Source organism: Mesoplodon densirostris, chromosome 8, assembly GCF_025265405.1.
Source record: "Mesoplodon densirostris isolate mMesDen1 chromosome 8, mMesDen1 primary haplotype, whole genome shotgun sequence".
NCBI lineage: Eukaryota > Metazoa > Chordata > Mammalia > Artiodactyla > Ziphiidae > Mesoplodon > Mesoplodon densirostris.
The window spans coordinates 103,890,355-103,911,080 of record NC_082668.1 but is presented as its reverse complement, the minus strand read 5'-3'; the positions used below and the strand labels follow the sequence as shown (position 1 = coordinate 103,911,080).

Below are 20,726 nucleotides of genomic sequence, written 5' to 3'. Positions count from 1 at the left end.
GAACAAGAGATGCACACAACCCCAGATGAACATGAGTGAGAAGTGGCTTCGTAATTTGGGAAGGGGGAGTTGGGGTGAGAGTAAAGAATTAGGAAATTCACACCACACTTTTTCCAAAGTGGACATAGTTTCACTGATTTTTTTCCATTAAACACTTAAAACCTGGGCATTACCAAATAAACCAGAAAATACAGACAAATACAAAAACAACAGGGAAATCAGCAATAATATCACATCAAAGAGCTCATCCCTCTTAAGCTGTGGCATGTGTCCTTCTAGACTGCCTTATTCACATGTACACAATGGAGACATGCATATGATTGGAGTGAGAGAAACACGCCTTTTTTTTTGGCTGCGTTGGGTCTTCGTTGCTGCGCGCGGGCTTTCTCTAGTTACGGCGAGCGGGGGCTACTCTTCGTTGCGGTGCGCAGGCTTCTCATTGCAATGGCTTCTCTTGTTGTGGAGCACGGGCTCTAGGCACGCGGGCTTCAGTAGTTGTGGCACACGGGCTTAGTAGTTGTGGCTCACGAGCTCTAGATCGCAGGCTCAGTAGTTGCGGCGCATGGGCTTAGTTGCTCCGCGGCATGTGGGATCTTCCCAGACCAGGGCTCGAACCCGTGTCCCCTGCATTGGCAGGTGGATTCTTAACCACTGCGCCACCAGGGAAGCCCAAAACATACCTTTTTAAAAAATAAAAATAGGATTATCATTAGATAACTTTAAAACATGCTTCTTGGGCTTCCCTGGTGGCGCAGTGGTTGGGAGTCCGCCTGCCGATGCAGGGGACATGGGTTCGTGCCCCGGTCTGGGAGGATCCCACGTGCCGCGGAGTGGCTGGGCCCGTGAGCCATGGCCGCTGGGCCTGCGCGTCCGGAGCCTGTGCTCCGCAACGGGAGAGGCCACAACAGTGAGAGGCCCACGTACTGCAAAAAATAAAAAATAATAAAAAATAAATTAAAAAAAAAAAAAAAAAAAAACATGCTTCTTTACTTCACTTAATAGTTTGCGGCCCTACTTCTGTGTCACTAAATACCGATCTCTGTGTTTTTAAGGGCTGCATATACTGTATTCATGAGTTATAATTCACTTCACTGATTCCTACTGATGAATGCTAAGGTCATGCCCCATTTTTCACTGTTAAAACAGCAAGGTGAACCTCTCTGTAGATACAAGTTTTGTATGTTTGCCGGTTATTTCATGAGGATCAATTTCTAGAAAAGGGATTTCAGAGTGTGTGAATGTTCTAAAATCCTTGACACCCGTTGCATACTGCCAAGTCTCAGGTAGGATGTATCAATTTACATCCCCCAATCCAGTATCTGAATGCTACCCAACCACCTTTCAAAGTAGGAACAAGAGAAATAACATTTTATTCAACAAACTAACAAGAAAGCTCAGTTGGACGTTACAGCCAGCGATGAGCACAGAGCAGTGAGATGAGGGAGAGGAAAGGGTGAAGGTGGGGAAAAGCCGAGGACGGGGGAGGAAGGAAGGTGAGACCAGACTCGGTGGGGGGTGGTTTGAGGTGAAGGTCCCTGAAAGACGCCTCCCAAATGCGCAGACGAAGAGCTCCACAGAAGAGAGGCAGAGAAGGGCACCAGCAACACACAGACACACACACCATGGTTGGCCTTGGGCACGGAGCAACACACAGCCCCTTGAGGCCAGTGTTGGCGAGAGCCCGCCTGAGCCCGCAGACGGGGGCCTGCAGACAGGGGCCCGCAGACGCCTGCACGTGACCCTCACAGGCTTCCAGGCTGAGACCGGAGCCTGGCCCTACAGCCTCTGGAGCTCTGATACTGAGGAGGGGAAAGCCTTCCTTCCTTCTCAAAACCACCGGTGAGGGGGTCCTCCCCAGCCCACCAGAGCCTCCCACCCAGCCCTCGCCGGCACTGGCCTGGCTTTAGGCAGAGGCTTCACAGAATGATCCAGCAAATGAGCACCCTGGGCGCTGGGTGAGTAGTTAGGTGGGGGATGATGAGTGATGGAGGTGACACATCATCATGTCCTCCGAGCAGGCATCATACACCCAGAAGCAGGCCACGCCACTGGCCGTGCGAGAGCAGGTGGTGGACACCGCCTTCCTGAAGTGGCCGCTGCTCTTCTCCCGCCTCTTTGAAGTCACCACACTCTCAGGTAACGGTGTCTGACCGGGTAGGAGGGTGCGGCTCGGCCCACACCCCGGGCCAGCCCAGGCTTCACACTTCCGTCTCCTTCCGCCAGGCCCCCGACTGCCCAAGACTCAGCTGATCTTGGCTGTTAACTGGAAGGGGCTGTACTTCCTGGACCAGAAGGAGAAGATGCTCCTAGAACTCTCTTTCCTAGAGGTCATGAGCCTGATCACCAACAGGTGGGGCCCTGAGGGAAGAGGCCCCAAATCTCTCTCTCCCCACAACCTCAGCCCTTGGGGGCTCCAGGAGAGACAGGGAGAGGAGGAGGGACACTGTCCCTGGGAGCCCGGCTGGCTCATACCATATCACACGTGTGGTGTGATGGCCGTTGGATCGGGAGCCACCTTCCAGTGTCCCAGGGCCAGCACTGTGTCTGCACATCACGCGTTGCCTTCTCAAGCTTCCTTTAGAACCCAGCCCCGCTGGAAAGGGGCACATAAGCTTGCAGCCTCCAGGGTGTACGTTCACCTATAGGCTCCTTCCCTTCTCACGGGTGGGAACCACTCACTCGGAGGTGCCAGCCATCTGGGAGAGGGAGCGAGGGACAGGGCTGTGTGTGCAGGGCACAGAACAGCACGAGGGCGGCCTTGCACGCCTGGTGGGACCTCGGACGTCCCGTCCCTGTGCTCTCCATGGCTCTCACCTTCTGAGAAGGCCTCCATGCCCTTCGGGAAGGCCTGCTTGTGCCCTGCCAGAGCCCCTGCTTGGTTAAAGCACAGCCCGGGGGGCTTCCCTGTTGGCGCAGTGGTTGAGAGTCCGCCTGCCGATGCAGGGGACACGGGTTCGTGCCCCGGTCCGGGAGGATCCCACATGCCACGGAGCAGCTGGGCCCGTGAGCCGTGGACGCTGAGCCTGCATGTCCAGAGCCTGTGCTCCGCAACGGGAGAGGCCACAACAGTGAGAGGCCCGCGTACCGCAAAAAAAAAAAAAAAGCACAGCCCGGTGTGGCATGGCCACTGTGGTCACTACCAGTGTGTGCAGGGCGCAGGCTGGCCACCACTTACTGAGGCTGACCGTGCTGGGCACTCTCTGCTATGCCGGTAAGTCCCCCCAGCACCCCCAGTCTGCAGATAAACAAACGGAAGCACATAGAGGCTGGGCGGCTCGCCCAAGCTCACCCAGGCTGGTGCTCCATCTCAGCACCACTATTCTTTGCGGTGGCCCCGTGGTGGCCCTCCACGCTGGCCACCACCTTGCCTGCCTGGAGCTGACCCCACAGACTGGGGCTCAGTACCACCACTGCATTTGGAGCCCATGGCAGCCTAAGCTCTGGCTCACCTGCCCACACACACAGCGGGGCCTGGGACTGGGGCAGGCTTGCTCTCAGCCCCTGGCCCTGCCACGGCTCTGGACTCGCTGCTCGGTTTCCTCATCGGTAACTCAGGCAGGTCACGCCTCCGAGGCTGTCGAGGGGCTGACCCAGGGGGAAGGTGGAGTAGACCTCTGGTCACATTGTCGTCTTTCCCGCTCAGGGAGGCCCAGGGTGGGCAGAGGCTGGTGCTCGTCACGCTGCACGAAGAGGAGTTCGAGTTCAGGTCCCCCAGCAGCGTGGCCATCGCCGAGTTGGTGGCCATGTTTCTGGAGGGCTTGAAGGAGAGGTCCGTGTTCGCCATGGCCCTGCAGGACAGGAAGGCCACAGGTACCCAGCCAGGTGGGGAGGGGACCCGGTGAAGGTGGGTGGCTTGCTCATGCCAGGTCCCGGTGGTCACGCGGCAGGCGGGGCACAAGGACTCGAGCGGACAGAGGGAGAGAGGCCACCAAGCACTCGGGGCAGCGGTAGGCAAGGCCTTCCCATGGGCAAGATGAGGGGACTCCAGGAGGGGTCTCAAACCCTCCAAAGTGAAGTGCGCTGAGGGCTGTCCTTGTGCTGGAAGCATGGGAAGGGCCAGCGCCCTCACCTGCAGAGAAGAGCTGGGCCACCCTCCCGTGCCTTGCATACCATCCCCACAGCTGCCCTGTTGTCCCATTTTACAGACAAGGACTGGAGGCTCAGAGAAGGGACGCAACTTGTCCAGGGCCACACAGCTCAGGAGGGGGGTTGGGGGCGGGGTGAGCCCGGGCAGTCGAGTTCTCGGCCACGGCTTCCCTGAGCACGGCTGGAAATCAGGCTTCAGGAGGGAGGGGGCAGGGGAGGGCTGTGCACAGGATCTTCACTGCAGTAAGAAACGTCAGCAGAAGCTTTGCCCCTGGGGCCCATTCCATCCTCACAACAGCCCCAGGAGGGAGGGATGACTTTCTTCATTTTACAGTTGAGGAAACAGGCTCAGAGAGGTCACCCAGCTCCCAGGCAGGCTTGGTGACTGCCAGCTGGTATTCTGTTCCCTTGGTCCACCTGCCTCCCGGCTTGCCAGCCATCTCCTGGTCAGGCGTCTGAGCAGCTCTCCCCAGCTCCTGCCACCCCAGGCTCTGTGCCTGTCCAGGCCCCCTGAGGGCCAGAGCTCTGGGAATCCCACCACCAGCTCACGGTCAGGGTGGCCTTGGGCCCACTGCTGTGCATCTCCGTTTCCCCACCGGTCAAAGGAGATGGCCCACAGGATGCCACCATAGCCTGTGGCCTCCGCTGAGCCCTTGGGAAACGGCGTCTTCTCTGCCCCGTGTGTGTGTCCGTGTGACCTGGATTTGTAGATGATGCCACCCTCCTGCCCTTCAAGAAGGGGGACTTGCTGATCCTGACAGCGAAGCAGGGCCTGCTGACCTCTGAGAACTGGACCCTGGCCCAGAATGACAGGACCAAGAAGACGGGGCTGGTGCCCACGGCCTGCCTCTACACTATCCCAACAGTCACCAAGCCCTCGGCAGAGCTTCTGGTAACTCATATGCTCCCCTGCCCTCAGCTGCGTACCCGTGGGCACCTGGGGAGGTGGCCGAGATGCCCGGCCCAGGGTCCTAGCTCAGGGGCCGGGGACCCACCTCACGGATCCTGGGCAGTCACGTCAGCTCTGCCAGCCCCATCGTCCTTCTGGGGTGACGGAGAGGCAGGAAGTGCTTGTGCAGTGAGTGCCTGGTGCAGTGCTCGGCATTTAGTAGGTGCTCAATCAGTGGGCATTCCTTCCACACCTCCCACCAGGGAGTGTCCTGGGGATGCTTCCGTCCTTGTGTCAGCCTCATTTAAACCCTGACCCAGGGGGGCTCAAGTCTCCCTACCCCTGACGGCCACCCCACCCCAGCGCCCAAGACCAGCCCCCCAGGGAGACAGGACAGACAGGCCTTCCAGCGTGCATGTATTGAGTGCCAACTGTGTGCCCCGTGCCTGCAGTACAGGATCTCCGCCCTCAAGGAGCACGGGGACAAATGACGACTTGATGGCAAGTGAACAAAGTGCCACCAAGAAGGAGTACCTGTTGTTATGGGAGCAAATGCTAGGGCGGGGGCTTGCCCTGTCTGGGAAGGCATCCCTGAGGGACTGGCACTTGTGCTGAGGCCGGAAGGAGTGGGCCGGAGAGCCCTCCTAAGGGAAGGGAAACAGGCCCAGAGACACTGAGTCACTGATCCTGGGTCACACAGCAGCTGACACAAGAAGGGTAGACCCAGGCCTATCCAGCCCCGTGGTCCGGCCCCTCCCGAGTCTCTGAGGCAACCAGGCCAGGAGGAGCTAGTGGGCAGAGGCTCCTGGACACCCACAGACCCATGCCCTCACAGAGCTTGCTGGCCATGCCACGAGAGAAGCGGAAGCTGGCAGCCCAGGAGGGGCGGCCCGCAGAGCCGGCCCCTGAGGAGCAGCCTGAGGAGAAGCTGCACACCTTGGAGGAATTCTCCTACGAGTTTTTTAGGTGACTGCCCTGCCCACCCCCAGAACCCACCCCAAGCAGCCTCTCTCCGCTCTCCGGGGGCTGGAGGCCATGAAAGCAGGTGCACTGCCCGCCTGGCCTCGCTGGGCAGGGAGGGGACCCTCTGACCCTCCCACGACCACCCCGTTTCTGAGCTGAGTGCTGTGGGCACAGAGGGCATCCCCGTGGGGACCTGCACTGGAGCCCGGGGCTCTCTTGCCACTGTGTGCGCGTGGCTCGTGGTGGGGAGGCCTTCACCCCTGCCTCGATCCCTGACAGGGTCCCGGAGAAGGAGACAGTCAGCAGAGCCGTGCTGCCCCTGGCCCGGACCCGGGGCCACCTGTGGGCCCACTCAGCCGAGCCGCTGCGGCAGCCTCTGCTCAGGCGCGTCCACGCCGACGCCGAGCTGCGGGACGTCGCCTGTCGGATCTTCATCGATATCCTTTCCCGGCCAGCCTGCCCCAGCCCCACAGCCCGCCCGCCTGCCAGGGGGCCGGATCTCCCAGGGCACAGCGCTGCCCCAGGGTCCGCGCGGGGCCGGGCTCGGGGGTCAGCGGTGACAGGCAGCCCCGCCGGCGCGTTCTCCTTGACGGCTGCACCCGTCCTCAGGTACATGGGCGACTACCCCTCTCGGAAGGCCTGGACCTCCCTGGAGCTTACCGACCAGATCTTCTCGGCGGCCCTGCAGCAGGCGGCCCTGCAGGATGAGGTTTACTGCCAGATCCTGAAGCAGCTGACACACAACACCAACAGGTCTGTGGGGACCGGGGAGGGGCAGAGGGCACCGCGCGCGCGGGTTGCCATGCCCAGGGCCCCCTCAGGCCTCGCCCCAGCCCCCGAGGCTGTGCCCACTGTTCAGAGGGGGAGGCGGCCCCTCATAGAGGCGACCCTCGCAGTAACGGTGGGAAGGTTGGGGCCCGATGTGTCCCTGAATTCCTGGGCTGGCTAGAGCCGGGGCGGGGGGATGGCGGGGAGGCAGACCTGCCCTGGGCCCTGCCTCTCCCCCTCTCTCCTTTGTCACCTGGGCAGGCCCTAGCCTCTCTAAACCTCAGTGCCCTACTCCACAAAATGGGCACAATAGCACCCCCTCCCCTCCTCGTGGGCAGGGAAGCCTTGGTGGCATTGGCAGCAGGGCAGCGGCTGCCTTGCCCAGGGCCTCAGGCAGGCCTCAGCTCATAGCATAAATCCTACAAAGCCCCATCTCCCCGAGGTGCCTGGCTGGCCCGGGCCTCCGGGGGGGCCCCTCCTGGGCTGACCGGCGCCTCCATCCGCAGGCACAGCGAGCAGCGGGGCTGGCAGCTGCTGTGGTTCTGCACCGGCCTCTTCCCGCCTGGCAAGGCGCTGCTTCCCCACGCCCAGAAATTCATAGACACGCGGAGAAGGAAGGTGCTGGCCCCCGACTGCAGCCGCCGCATCCAGAGGGTCCTGAGGTGAGCCTGACAGCTCCTGGGCCCCCGGGAACGTAGGCTTGGGGAAGCCGGGGGGCCCCCGCTGGCCCTCCAGGAGCTCATGGTCCAGTGGGGACACCCGCCAGTGGAGCCAGGCTCAGCTTCCTCTCTAGAGGCTGGTGTCAGTTTGCGGAGGCGGGACCAGGTCCCAGCAGCCCGGGAGGACGATGGAGAGTGAGGCCCCAGAGGGTCGCAGGGCGGCCAGGCTGGTCAGTGGAGGTTTCTGGCCATGAGCTCCTCCTTCCCCCGTGGCTGCCTGTCCAGGGCAGAGAAGGAACTACCCTGAGGCCAGAGGATGACCTTGATGTCCCCAGCCAGCTGTGTGTCCCCCTAGCCCGGCCCACAGTGGTTGAGCTCAGACCCATCCCTGCCAGCCCGTCCTGCAGTTCCTCCCCGGCTCTGCCTGCCCTCCAGCCCTGGCTTGGTCTCCTGTGTCTGTGGGAGAGGGTGGGGTGACCTGGTGAGCAGACGTGACAGTGAGTGGCACCCTGGGTCGCGGTGGGGGAGGTGGGTGTCCCCATCCCCAACTCCCCGCCCAGCTGTGCGGGAATGAGAACACGACCCACCCTGCCTACTGGTGCCGGGCCCAGGACCCCTGGCCAGCCTGGGTCCCCTCCCCATGTGTGTCCTCAGAACCTCGGGGCACCTGGGAGTGAGGCCAGGCTGGCCGCTGGTGCCTGCTCTAGGCCATGTGCCCAGCACGCAGGCAGGGCAGCCCCCAGGGAACGGCGGTGGTCTCGGGGTTGGCTTTTGTTTTGTACCTGGCACAGAGCTTAGCTTAGAGGCTGGGGACGGGCTGGGCCCAGGTGAGGGTGTCGGGTGGCACGTGCAGCGTGTGCACTGTCTGCTCCAGGACGGGGCCCCGGAAGCAGCCCCCGCACCAGGTGGAGGTGGAGGCCATGGAGCAGAACATCTCCCGCATTTGCCACAGGATCTACTTGCCCAACGACACGAGCGAGGTGAGGCCCTGAGCCCCCCAGGGACCCGCAGCCAGAGCAAGGTCCCTCCGCACGGGGGTCACCCGAGGAGAGCCGGGAGACACCGCCCGACACGGCTGTTTCCAATATAGAGTGGATGGTCTCCCCTTCAGCGCTCTCCTAGCCCTGCCCCGTCTCCCCCGAAACTACCGCTTTGCCCCACCCCGGTCCCCACGAGCATGAACTGAGTGCTGGGCGCCCTCAGGTGCTCCGAGCTGCACAGGGGAGGGATGGGCCCCGGGGAGGCTGTAGTGCAGTCGGGAGTCCGGACGTCCCAAAGGTGTGGGGGGCATTCCAGGCTGGGCACAAGGGGGCAGAGGCCACAGGGCTGGGCACCAAGGCTGAGTCCCAGGGCCTGGGGGCCCCTCGGGCTTCCGACCCGGCCCCGGGACATGGTGAGCAAGGGCCGCCATGGGGTACCTGCGGACAGAGCCCAGTCGGCCTCTGGGGACGGCAGAGGGGACAGGTGGGAGGCGGGAGACCCTCAGCCAAGGGGCAACAGTGGAGCGAGGGGGCCCTCACAGCCCTCCCCAAGCGGACTGTGGTCTTGACAAAGTTCCCACAGTCTGGCGGCAGGCTCTCAGAGCAAGTTCAAAAGGCTGGGACTCTTGGGACCGCAAGACAGCGAGTCCTGTGACCAAACAGCACACACATCCGGCCAGGTTTCCAGAGGGGGAGTCTTGCCCTTCTCAGGACAGGGCAGGGGTGACCCCAGCCCCAGTCAGCAGGCTGTTGAGGGTCACCCCGGGCCGAGCCGCGTCCTGAGACGTTCCCCTGCCCCCTCTCTGCCCAGATGATGGAGGTGGGCACCAACACCCGGGGGCGGGAGGTGTGCGACAGCATCGCCGCCCGGCTGCAGCTCGCCTCCTGGGAGGGCTGCAGCCTCTTCATCAAGATCGCGGACAAGGTGCGCGGCCCAGCAGGCCAGGGGCCGGGAGGGAGGGCAGGCGGGCGGGGGTCTCCCACGTGCGCTGGGCCAGGCCCCCCGCGGCACACAGGCTGAAGGGACGTAGGCGGGAGGGGTCAGAGCCCCGGTGCGGCACCTAGCCTCCCAGGTCAGAGATGGGTCCCTGGATGCCGCACACCTGCATGCCCCCCTGTGCCCTCCTCTCCACCCGCCCCAGGTCATCAGCCAGAAGGAGGGAGACTTCTTCTTTGACTCCTTGAGGCAGGTGGCCGACTGGGTGAAGAAGAACAAGCCCCAGAAGGAAGGTGAGGGGAGGGCTCTGTGGGGCAGGCTGGGGCCAGGAAGGAGGGGAGAGGTCGGGAAGGAGGGGAGGGGTCGGGAAGGAGGGGAGGGGCCGGTAAGGAGGGGTGGGGCCGGTAAGGAGGGGTGGGGCCGGTAAGGAGGGGAGGGGCCGGGAAGGAGGGGTGGGGCCGGTAAGGAGGGGAGGAGCCGGCAGGGGGGAGGGGCCGGTAAGGAGGGGAGGGGCCGGTAAGGAGGGGTGGGGCCGGTAAGGAGGGGTGGGGCCGGTAAGGAGGGGAGGGGCCGGCAGGGGGGAGGGGCCGGGAAGGAGGGGAGGGGCCGGGAAGGAGGGGTGGGGCCGGCAAGGAGGGCAGGGGCCGGCAAGGAGGGGAGGGGCCGGGAGGTCGGGAAGGAGAGGTGCGGCGGGGAAGGGGCGTTGCGGGGATGTGAGGCGGGGCAGGGCTTGTCTGCCTCCTGGGCCAGGGCCAGGGGGCTCCCCGGGCCACTCCTGCATGGCTATGCCCGTTCATTTATTCATTCATTCTCATTCCCCTGGAGCTCTCCCAACTCCGGCAGGGGCCGGGCATGCGGCAGGCCTAGAACACATGGCGGGACTGCGGGGTGATGGAGGGTGCATGGGGGCAGAGAGGGCGGAACAGGGCCTGACCCCACGGGGAGATCCGCGAATGCTGCCGGAAGAGGGGCTTCTACACTCATCTTGAGGGATGAGGAAGAGCTGGGGGCCAGGGAGAAAGAGGCGTGGAGGCTGTCCAGCTGGGGAGGCCGCAGTAGCAAACACAGCGGCGATGCGAGGGGCCAAGGGGCAGGGTGCGGGGGTGGGTGGGCAGCGCCCCGGCCTGCTGGGCCAGGGACGGGCTTGGTGCTCACTGCCACCCCTGTCCAGGGGCCGCCGTGACGCTCCCCTACCAGGTGTACTTCATGCGGAAACTGTGGCTCAGCGTGGCCCCAGGGAGAGACGTGAAGGCAGACACCATACTCCATTACCATCAGGTACCCGGGCCGCCCCTCCTGGTGGGCGTTGGGGCCACCCTCGCTCCAGCCCACACCTGCCCTGAGAGTGGAGCACGGCCGCCTTGCCCCTGGGCACCCAGCTCCCGCCCACGGCCTCACGGTGGGCCGGCCGCGCCCCTGAGGGTTCTGGAGCCAGGAGCAGAGGGACAGCGGCGTCTGGAGACAGCGGCCGTACCAGCACCTGCAGCATGCCTGCCTGCCGGGGCGGGGAGGCGCGCAGAGCCCTGCAGCCCGTGGAGCACTGGCCCTCGCCCTGAAGCGGGTAGAGCAGGCCTCGGCCTCCACAGCGAGACGGCAGGGAGCCCTGCCTCCACTCAGCGGCCTTCCCTGCGCTGGACACCGTACCCTGATGACCTTAGCTTTTTGCGGGCTCGGTTTCCTGGATGCGGGCGGGCTACCACATGAGCGTGAAGCTGGGGGTGGCTGCAGCCTAAAGTCCAGCTTGTCCTGCACCCAGGAGCTGCCCAAGTACCTGCGTGGGTTCCACAAGTGTTCGCAGGAGGATGCCGTCCACCTGGCAGGCCTCATCTACAAGGCTCAGTTTGGCAATGACCGGTCCCAGCTAGCTAGCATGCCCAAGGTCCTGAGGGAACTCGTGCCTGAGAACCTCACACGTCTGATGTCCTCAGAGGAATGGAAGAAGGTCATTGGCAGGGGCTGGGGAGGGGACCCTCGGCTGCTGCTCCTACAGGGACCCCGCCCAGGTGCCACCGTTGGGGGTGGCCTGGGTCCGCTGTAGCACCTTCCCCACGCTGTCCACGGCCTCAGGCAGCAGCTGCCGCTCTGGGCCAGGACCTCGGGGCCTTGTGTGGCAGCCCGGTCGGGCAGTGGCCTCCACTCAGGCCCTCACTGGCCCTTGCATCCCCCAGCGCATCCTCCTGGCCTGTGACAAGCGCAGGGACATGACAGTGGAGGAGGCCAAGGTGGCCTTCCTGAAGTGGATCTGCCGGTGGCCCACCTTCGGGTCTGCCTTCTTCGAGGTGAAGGTAGGCCGCGCCCCAAGCCCGGCCATCCTGGGCACGCAGGCCCCCCCGGCTCTGGCCCCAGCAGCCTGAGCTTCTCCCCTAAACACGCCACGGGCAGGGCCAGCGGCCAGGTCTGGGGGAGCAAGTGTGCATGTGTGTGCGTGCATGCGTCTAGGGGAGGGGCCGCCTGGCCTCCCAGGCTGGGCTGTGATCACTGTGGCCCCCCTCCCTCCCCAGCAAACCTCGGAGCCCTCCTACCCGGATATCATCCTCATCGCCATCAACCGGCACGGGGTTCTGCTCATCCACCCCAAGACCAAGGTAGTGGGAGGACCCCGGGGACTGCGCCAGGGTCCTGGGGCCCCTGCGCAGGTGGGGCTGCCCTCCTGGCCTCCCACACATGGCCCCGTGGGCTCTGGAGGACCCCGGGCAGCAGCTCAGACTCAGGGCCCCTGGGCCGTCTGGGCTTTGATTGGCTCCTTCCCACCGCCTGCTGTGCCCCCAGGACCTGCTCACCACCTACCCGTTCACCAAGATTGCCAGCTGGAGCAGCGGTAGCACTTACTTCCACATGGTGCTGGGGAGCCTGGGCCGGGGCAGCCGCCTGCTGTGTGAGACCTCTCTGGTGAGCCCGAGGCCCGGGGGGCTTCTCCCAGCCCAGACACAAAGGACCCAGAGGCTCCGGACACTGGGTTTCCCCGACCCTGACCCAACCCCCCTGGCCACCGGGCGAGTTGCTCCCTGGGAGGACGTGGCCCCCATGCCTGGGGTGGGCAGGCCAGGCTGGGCCGGCAGAGGAAGGAGGTGCAGCTCAGGAAGGGCTGGGCCTGTCACCCAGGGGAGCAACAAGGCCTGGCAGGGGGGCCTGTGGTCCCAGGGAGGGAAGGGGACTCGGGGCCCGGCCGCAGGAGCCCTGTTTCTCTCCTCATGCCCTGCCCACTGGCCCAAGCCCCGCTTAGCTGTACCACTCAGACTCCGACCCCACCCTTCCCCCCGTCCAGGGCTACAAGATGGACGACCTGCTGACCTCGTACGTGCAGCAGCTGCTGAGCACCGTGAACAAGCAGCGGGGCCCCCAGACCTCAGTCCCGGCCGGTCCCTAGCAGCGGGGCCCTCTTGCCCATTCAGCCACCCTTCGCAATCGGGGTGTCCTGGTGGCACTTCCCGAGGGCCCTTCTCTGGGCCCAAGGCCTGCCCTCTGGTGGCAGCCTTTCAAGTCACCCTCTCCCCAGAACCCCCAGCACCACCACCCTGTGGCACTCCAGGGGCCCCCTCCCCTGGGTGCTGACTCTGAGGGCCGAAGGGCAGGGCCGGGGCTGGCAGGCCTCCAGGCCCACGGATGGATGGCGGGGAGGACGCTCCCCGCCCCAGGAATGTTCAATAAAATTTCCGCAGAGCAGTGGGGAGTGTGTCAGCGAGAGACGAGGGTCGGGTTGGGGCTCGGGTGGGCAGGAGGTCCAGCAAAGGGTTCCTTCCAGAGAAAGCAAAAAGCACTGCGGCCCGTCCAGGCCCAGCGGAGGACAGCTCCGTCCTCAGGGAGTGACTTCCTTCGTGTCTCCCTCCTCCCTTTCCTTCCACCCGCCCCCCTTCCCTTCCTCCTCCTCAGACTGCGGAGACGCTTTCTACGGGCCCTTCTGCACACCTTTCCTCCTTCCCCCACTCGGCACCGGACACGGGCTGCCGCCAGGAGGGTCTGGTGGAGGTGGCCGCTGCCTTCGCTGCCCCGAGGGCGGAGCTGCATGCGGGGCCTCGGAGCCTGGGCTGGGCGCCCACGGCCCCCGCCAGCCCTGTCGGAGCCTGTCCCCCGACTCCTCCCACCGGGCCAGCCTTCAAGGACTGAGGGTCTCTGTCCGCAGCCTGGCCCTGGGATGCCTGTCCGGTCTGGCGTCTGTCTCCCTAACCCTGCGGCAGCGTGTCCACCGCAGTGTCACAAACCACGCAAGCCCTGGGGTCGTGTAGAGAAGCCTTCATTTGTTGTGCAAGTGTGAGTCCCAACACCAGGGTGCCACGCTGTCCTCCCCGGAGGGCAGGAACGAGCCACCCACCAGAGCCCACCACCTCCTGGCCCCAGGCTGCACCGGGGAGTCAGCGTGTGCCCTGGCGGCGGGGCGAGCGGGGGCCCTCCTGCTGCTGCGTGGGCTGAAGAAGCAGGACTCACCGGCCTGGCCTGGGCACGAGGCTCCTGCTTGGCTGAGCGCGTGCGTGGTCGGGGGACTGCAGGGTGGTTCCCCGGGGGCGCCCACCCACAAGGCCCTGGGGTCCGGGTGGCCACCTGGCCGTGGGCTACACCCGGGCCCCGGGGGGCGGAGGCTGGCCAAGCTGCCACAGAATGTGAGCCACGAGGCCTCCTGCAGGGATGGGACAGGTCAGGACAGGCCGACCCAGGTGACCCTGGCCCTACTTGCTTCTGTCCCTGGAAGACCTCAGGCTGAAGCTGTGGACGAGGACGTGTCACAGGCTTGCCACGCCCAGGCCCCTGCCTCGTGGCCTCTGGCCTCGTGGAAGGAGGGAGGGGAGGGACGGGATGCCTTGTGGCGGGGAGGAGGATGCTGAGCGGAGAGACGGGCAGGGAGAAGCCGCAGGTTCGGGCAGCGGGGGCGGGCAGCGAAGCCGCGGGGAGCAGCGGGCGGGCCTCTCAGGCGGGCTGGAGGCCCGCGGGCTTGGGCTGCGCCCTGCGGGCTGCCAGCTCCGACAGCTTCTTCAGCCGCTTCTTCAGCTCCAGCGGGAACTTCTCGTAGCACCTCTTACACACGGGCTTCATGTCGACCTCCACGAACTTGTTCCTGCGGAGGAGGGGCAGCGGCCAGGAGAGCCGGGGTCTCCTCGGACCCCCAGCCCAGAGCCCACCACCTCCCCTACCCCAGCCTGCCCCCCCCCCGCCAGCCGGCCAGGTCCAGGGGGTGCCTTCTGGCCGGACGCCATGGGAGACGAGGAGGTGGGCCTCCAGGCCTCCCTTTCTGCCTAGAGACTTCTCTTGAATGCTGAAACTCCAGAACCTTCCCTCTTGTCCTCAGAAGCCGGGCTGCACCTCACCTCACCGCTCCAGCTGTCCTCCCCCCTCTCGGCCTCCTGGGTGAGGTCTGGCTCCCTCGGCTCTGAGCGTGCCTGCTGCTCCCTGAGCCGGAGTGTTCTTCCCTCCCCAGAGGCCAGCGCCCTTCCGAGTGCGGAGGCTCGTGAGACTCTTCCTCCCACCATGCCCTGGGGGGTCCCTGGCCCTGCCTTCTCGGGGCTGGGGCTGCCTCTGCACCCACTGCATCCCCAGGGCCTGATAACAGTGGGCGTTCAGGGAAAGTCCGCTGAAGGGAAGAGCCCATGGCAAGCCGACTCCAGCGCGAGCCCCCGATGGGCTCCAGGGGGAGGGAGGGGGACGCCCTGCAGGTCTCCGCCCCCCTCGGCCCCCGATCCCCGGGAACCAGCACGACTTACTTCAGGGTGAGCCGGCTGTTGCAGGTGGAACAGGAGAAGCAGTGCACACACCAGGCCTTGTTGAGGGCCGACACCACTGTGAGGGGCAGATGGGGGCTTAGCGGCCCCCCCAGGCCAGCCACAGGCCCAGCTGTGCACACGGAGGGCCAGCTGGACGCGCAGCTGCAGGACCCACAGCCCAGAGAGCGCGGGGGAACGGGGCCTGGGGCGGGAAGGGGGCACAGGGACAGAGGGGCCTTACCGTCACCCTCGATCACGTGGCTGCAGGTGTAGCAGACGTCCCCAAAGAGCTGTGGACAGAGCGGGTATTAAACTCGCTGCAGGCATTCGTGCCCCCAGCCCAGAGCCAGGGGTGTGGCCCCCACCCACCCCCCCAAAGAGCAGCTCTCATCAGCCACCTGGGCCTCCTGCCAGGGCACAGCCTCAGGCCTGAGGGTCCATCAGAACTACCTCCTGGGAAAGACAGCAGGTGGAGGCATGGCTCCCCCTAAGGCCCCTTTGCTCCCGCCCGTGTCCTGACAAGTGTGGGCAAGGCAGTAACCCTGTCCTCTGTGCCAGAACAGCTGGGCAGCTTTGCCAGGCCTGGCAGGGGGGAGGAGATGGTGGTACATGTCACCCCAAGAGCCCAGGACTTAACACTGCCATCTCATTCAGTGCCCGGGGCAGGCCTGGGCCACAAGGCACGTTTCTCAAATGGGGACACTGAGGCCCAGAGGGCTGCCCTGGTCCTGAGACCCTGAGCTCACAGGCCTGGCCTCAGCACCCACGGCGGGGCCCCCGGGGGCCGCCCCATGTCCTCTCCTGCCACTCACACAGCCGCCTTCCCAGCCCGCGCCCTGCCGGCTCCCCGCAGCTCCCGCCTCCCCGGTCCCGGGCCCTACCTGGTTGTAGTGGGTCTCACAGTAGGCCAGGCCCTTCTTCTCATAGTGCCGGTGCCCCAGGAACGGCTTCTCACACTTGGCGCAGACAAAGTGCTGGGGGGGCGGTGCAGGGAGGGCAGCGTCAGGCCTGGAGCGACCTCCCAGCGCACAGCCAGGAAGCGGAGGCTGGTGGGTGGGGGGCCTCGCTGGGCTGACACCTCCACGGACTGCTCCTGGTCAGCAGACCCCACTCCATCCCTGATACCTGGTGGCGCTGCATCCTCCCCGGGCCCACGGGGCACCCTCGGCCCCCGTGTCGGGGCCGGCGAGGTGCCTGGGCCGTGGAGGGCTGCACCGTCTGCCTCTGGTGCACACCTCTACAGGCCTAGAGTCACCGGGCACACCTTCCGCCCGTGGAGGCTGTGGCGTGTGAGGATTCACCCTCCCCCAGGGGGCCGGGGCCGAGCCAGGACCCTCGCCAAGAGGCCGCCCAGGGCAGAGACTGTGGGACACAGAGCTGGCCCCGTCACGAGCTTGCACGCCTCCCGGCCAGGTGGTGTCCCTAAGGCCATCAGAGCCCCCAGCGCAGGGGTGAGTGTTCCCGAACAGCCAGTCGGACACACCTGAGCACCTCGCCTGCAGGTGGGCCGGACACGCAGCCACTTCCGTCAACCGCAATCCCACAGGGCACCCTGGGCCAGTGTCCCCAAGGTGTTCTCATGACTTTGGAATCCTCTAGAAGGCCAGGATGGGGAGGGAGGGAGGGGGTGTGCCTGCCCGGCCATGGCCTGTGGGCTCAAGTCTCCTGGGTCCCGTGGACAGACCTGTCCCAGACCAGGGGTGAGGAGGGGTAGCACCCACGAGGAAGGTCCCCGCTGGGAGCCGGCCACATGGCCTGGGGGCTGGAGGGCATGTGGAGGGGCTTCGGGGCCAGGCTGTCTGGGGACGGGAGCCGGGTCGCCCACCTGCTGTCCAGGCTGGCCTCGCTCACCTCCACGTGCCACTGCTTGCCCAGCGCGTTGACCACACGGCCCTCGATGGGCCGGCGGCAGGCCCCACAGATGGGGACACCCATCTTGTCATGGCAGGGCAGGCAGTAGAGCTCGCCCTTCAGCTCGCGGGCCTCTGCAGTCAGCTCCTTCCTGGAAGACAGCGTGAAGCCCCCGGGTGACCACCCTGCCCTTCTGTGGCCTGTCGTGCTGGGAGGGTCACCCCAGCCCCTCCAGCGCCAGGGAAGCAGCTTCCTGAGACACACCCGCCACCTCCACCCCCCACCAGCTCGGTCCCAGCAGAGCGCCCGCCCGGGGCAGGCGTTGCTTTCATCTCTGCTGTCTTTGGAGACTTCCTGTGCCCCAGATGGGCCCCGGGGCACAGGATTCCCACCGGGCCCTTGCAGAAGGTGGCCTGTGTCCAGCACAGATCTGTTCCCCGGGCCCCCGCCCTCCAGACCAGACTGGGCGTCTGGGGCCGGCATGAGGGCATGGCTCCGTGGCCTCTCCTTCCTCCCTCATCCGCTCCACCTCAGGCTCACCCTGCGCACCTGGGATTCCCTCCTCTCGGCTTCACCGGCGGGGGCGGGGGGGGGGGCCCAGCCCTCGCTCACCCGTGAGTCCTCCCGCCAGCCTCCCCTGAGAGAGGCGTTTCCTGCAGCAGTGCCCTCCCGGACCCATGCTACCTTGCACTGCACCCCCCTCTCCGGATGCCCCTCTCTGCCCCCCCGGTGCTCCCCTCCCGACCCATCACTGCCCCGGGCGGCCGGCCCACCTCCGCCCGGCTCTCCCCGTTCCCGGTCAGCCGGGCCCCGGCTGTGCACCTACCCGCAGTGGGTGCAGCTGAAGTGGTCTGGGTGGTACGCATCACTCTTGAACATGAGGGGCTGCTCGTCAATGACCAGGTAGCAGCGCTGACAGATGTACTTGCCCAGGCCCTTGGCCTTCTCACGGCTGTGGCAGGGTCGGCACAGGTGCCTGTGAGAAGTGAGGTGGGGGTCGGGGCAGAGCCACTCCTCTTCCTCCCCAGGCAGCCTGGGCCACCTCCCTGGAGAAGACGCCCCTGGCCCCCGTCCGCAGCTTGAACGAACGCCTGCCGGGAAGCCTCGGGGGGCTCAGCTCGGTGGTCCAGAAAAGCAAGCTAGCAGTCCTGCGGCCGGGAGGGCCCCAGGTACACCCTCTAAAAGGAGCCTCTGCACGGGACAAAGACCAGAAGGAAACACAGCAGCACGCCGTGTTTGGACAGTACAGAAAATGGGGTGTTTTTCTTCTTTACGCTTTTTCTGAGCCTGGGACATCGTGTGTGGACGAGGGCAGACATTTCATGGACGTTTGCTGAAAAATTCATTTTATTTTTCAAATGTCTTTTAACACACACGAGTGACCGTATAGTGACTTTCGTGCCCCGCCCAGGGGCCAAGGAGTGCCAGGCCCGTTGGGCCTGCACGCCTGCTTCCTCAGGGGTCGGCCCGACAAAGAGGAACCCGGACGTCTACAGGCTCCCTCTGTCTCCAAAGACAAGTGCAGCTGTGTCAGATGGAGGCCCCCAGACCCAGGAACTGTCATTACAGAGTCTTTTTTGTAAAGACCTCAGAGTAATTTCTGATGTTACTCCCTCCATAGGGCCACAGCTGCGGTCTCTACCGAGAGAGAGAAATCAACATGGTTTCTGTTTCCTTGGGCCTCAAAGGCGGCATTAGATTAGATTAGGGTCTAATTAGATTCAGGGTCTCCGGGCGAAGATGCACAAAGGCCCCAGTGCACTGCTCCCATCCCCCACCTGCCACCCAGTCTGCCAGTGCTCTCAGCATCCGGGCCCTCCTTCCCTCCCTTTCCAGGTCCCCAACCCACTCTCACCAGCCTCCCGGCCACCTGATACCGGTGCGGGCCTCTTTTAGAGGCAGGTCAGGGAGTCCACTTAAGAGAGTAACTCTCAGACTCAGGAACCCCCAAGCAGGTGTGGTGGGCAGACCCTAGGTGCCCGGGCAGCCAACTCCATACCCTTGACCGCGGTGCCTCCTACCGCGTTTGGGTCTGGACTGCCCTGTGCTTGCCCTGAGTGTGTCTTAGCTCCCCGGGGTGAAGGGCAAGGGGCCCGAGGGAGTGCCCAGCAGCCACCTGCTAAGCTGCTGACCAGCTCCCAGCTGTGCTCTTCTGGACCCTGTGTGCCCCACACAGGGCAGTGGCTCAGGACAGGTCTTCTGATGCGTAAGTGGGTGAATGATTGTAAAAGACAAGAAGGGAAGGACGGCAGGCGTCATCTCCCCACGACGACGTGGCCACCAAGACTGGAAGGTCGTCTCCTGGCCTGGGACCCCCAGCTCACTCTACCGGCCCAGGGGCCACAGACATGGCCCGTGGCTACAGTCCCCATCTCCCTTCCGTCCCCAGATCCCTGAAGCCCAGTGGGCTCTCCCCGCCCCACTCTCCCCCAGACACCCCGTGCCCCAGCCCCATCCCAGGCCTCCTGCCACGGCGGGGCCTCACCACGCCCACGCCTGCCGCCTGCTGCGTCTCTGCCACAGACAGGGCATTTATTCCCTACAACCCCACTCCAATCCTGGTGACTCGTCTTTAGCAGTAGGACAATGTGCAACCCATACGGAACGGTTTTTGTTTCAAAGATATAGAAATGAGCGCAACTCCTCAAAATTCTGTTGCGACGGTCAGTGCCCTTAAAACCACCGCCATCAGTCACCTGACAGCAGCCAGCCAGACTCCCACATTTCAAGTCACCGTGAGCCAGTTCTCCCAGACAGCCACCCCGGGCCACAGCGGGGAGGGGGGCCGCATACCCCACCGGCTCCCAGGCATGACAGAACTGAGCAGTCCCGCCCTCTTGATGGAACCCCAGACAGGAAACGCCTTTTCAACAGACCTGATCCCAGCGCCAGATCTAAAGGCAACCTGCAGAAGTTTTTCCCAGGTAGAATGAAGATGGAACCTAAGAATGTTACCACTGAGCTGCAACCGAAGAAGAGAACAAACCACATACGCGTACAGCCTGAGTTTCAGAGTGACACACGCTTGAGTCCAAATGCGGGCTCGGCCACCCCACTGGTTTGTTGTTGGCCAGTTACCTCACCTCTCTGAGCCCATTTCCCCGTCTGTAAAATGGGCAGTAATCCCAAGTGCACGGGTTTGTGCGAAAGAATTTGACAGTACTTGTGGCAGGTACTTCCCAGGGATGGCTGTGTACATCTTTCAACATTGTCACTAAAAAGTTTTTTGAAGTCTTTTGAAATTAGGAATGGTGATTCGGCTCCCTGTGTACCGGATGCATCACTTTGGGAAAGACGGGGAGAACCAAGCTCTGCTGGAGCCGTCACAGGAGCAGCCACTGTCAACATCCAAACACCCCGCAGACTCCCAGGAAGAGCTGTGGGGCAGGTGGGCGGCGGGCCGCAGCGACCCTCTTCCCAGGCTTCCCGTCCAGAGGAGGAGCCCACACAGGCGAGGGCCAGGCCTCCGGGTCCCCACAGGCACAGACAGCGCCCCATTATGAGGCAGCCTGCAGCTGGGCCCCGTTCGAGATAAAGGCCGTGATTTATTCCGCTCGCCCAAACGGGGCCCCATTATACGGGGCAGGACACAAGGACCCTAAGGAAGCGTCCTTAAAGAGTCCCCTCTCATTGGACCGAACAAGACTCCTTGGCCTCCCACCCTCCCCATTCACAAGACCCCCTCTGCCGATGGCCAGTGCAGGCTTGGGCGCCCAGGCCCGTTGCCATGGCGGCCAGCCCCTCCCTGGCCCCCTCCCCGCCTCCCAGGAAATTACCCTGATCTGAAACGTCCTGTTGTGTCTGTCGGTCCCAGCCAGGCCTCCCACCCGGCCGGCGCCCACTCTGCGGCTTCGAAGACAGTCGCACACTCGGCCTCTGTGACGCTCAGTGGCCCAGCTGGGG

The 20,726-nt window shown here is 64.5% G+C and overlaps 2 protein-coding genes across 6 annotated transcripts in view; one reads left to right on the top strand and one right to left on the bottom strand.

Annotated features, from left to right (window-relative positions):
• The window catches only part of MYO7B (myosin VIIB), a 71,447-nt gene extending 58,535 nt beyond the window's left edge, over positions 1 to 12,912 (top strand). For both annotated transcript variants that reach the window (XM_060106213.1, XM_060106212.1), the window contains 17 exons: positions 2,019 to 2,136; positions 2,224 to 2,350; positions 3,644 to 3,810; positions 4,797 to 4,978; positions 5,811 to 5,941; positions 6,218 to 6,375; positions 6,538 to 6,691; positions 7,213 to 7,368; positions 8,240 to 8,345; positions 9,157 to 9,270; positions 9,488 to 9,575; positions 10,454 to 10,560; positions 11,039 to 11,224; positions 11,451 to 11,567; positions 11,784 to 11,867; positions 12,052 to 12,171; positions 12,548 to 12,912. In XM_060106213.1, the coding sequence (XP_059962196.1) occupies positions 2,019 to 2,136; positions 2,224 to 2,350; positions 3,644 to 3,810; positions 4,797 to 4,978; positions 5,811 to 5,941; positions 6,218 to 6,375; positions 6,538 to 6,691; positions 7,213 to 7,368; positions 8,240 to 8,345; positions 9,157 to 9,270; positions 9,488 to 9,575; positions 10,454 to 10,560; positions 11,039 to 11,224; positions 11,451 to 11,567; positions 11,784 to 11,867; positions 12,052 to 12,171; positions 12,548 to 12,649 (2,217 nt within the window). In that variant the 3' untranslated portion in view covers positions 12,650 to 12,912. The remainder of the gene's footprint in view (positions 1 to 2,018; positions 2,137 to 2,223; positions 2,351 to 3,643; positions 3,811 to 4,796; positions 4,979 to 5,810; positions 5,942 to 6,217; positions 6,376 to 6,537; positions 6,692 to 7,212; positions 7,369 to 8,239; positions 8,346 to 9,156; positions 9,271 to 9,487; positions 9,576 to 10,453; positions 10,561 to 11,038; positions 11,225 to 11,450; positions 11,568 to 11,783; positions 11,868 to 12,051; positions 12,172 to 12,547) is intronic.
• Positions 12,913 to 13,497: 585 nt separating this feature from the next.
• LIMS2 (LIM zinc finger domain containing 2) overlaps positions 13,498 to 20,726 on the bottom strand; it is a 32,218-nt gene continuing 24,989 nt past the window's right edge. For all 4 annotated transcript variants that reach the window (XM_060106942.1, XM_060106943.1, XM_060106944.1 and 1 more), the window contains 6 exons: positions 17,650 to 17,799; positions 16,824 to 16,974; positions 15,854 to 15,946; positions 15,214 to 15,262; positions 14,973 to 15,048; positions 13,498 to 14,329 (listed from right to left, as the gene is read on the bottom strand). In XM_060106942.1, the coding sequence (XP_059962925.1) occupies positions 14,182 to 14,329; positions 14,973 to 15,048; positions 15,214 to 15,262; positions 15,854 to 15,946; positions 16,824 to 16,974; positions 17,650 to 17,799 (667 nt within the window). In that variant the 3' untranslated portion in view covers positions 13,498 to 14,181. The remainder of the gene's footprint in view (positions 14,330 to 14,972; positions 15,049 to 15,213; positions 15,263 to 15,853; positions 15,947 to 16,823; positions 16,975 to 17,649; positions 17,800 to 20,726) is intronic.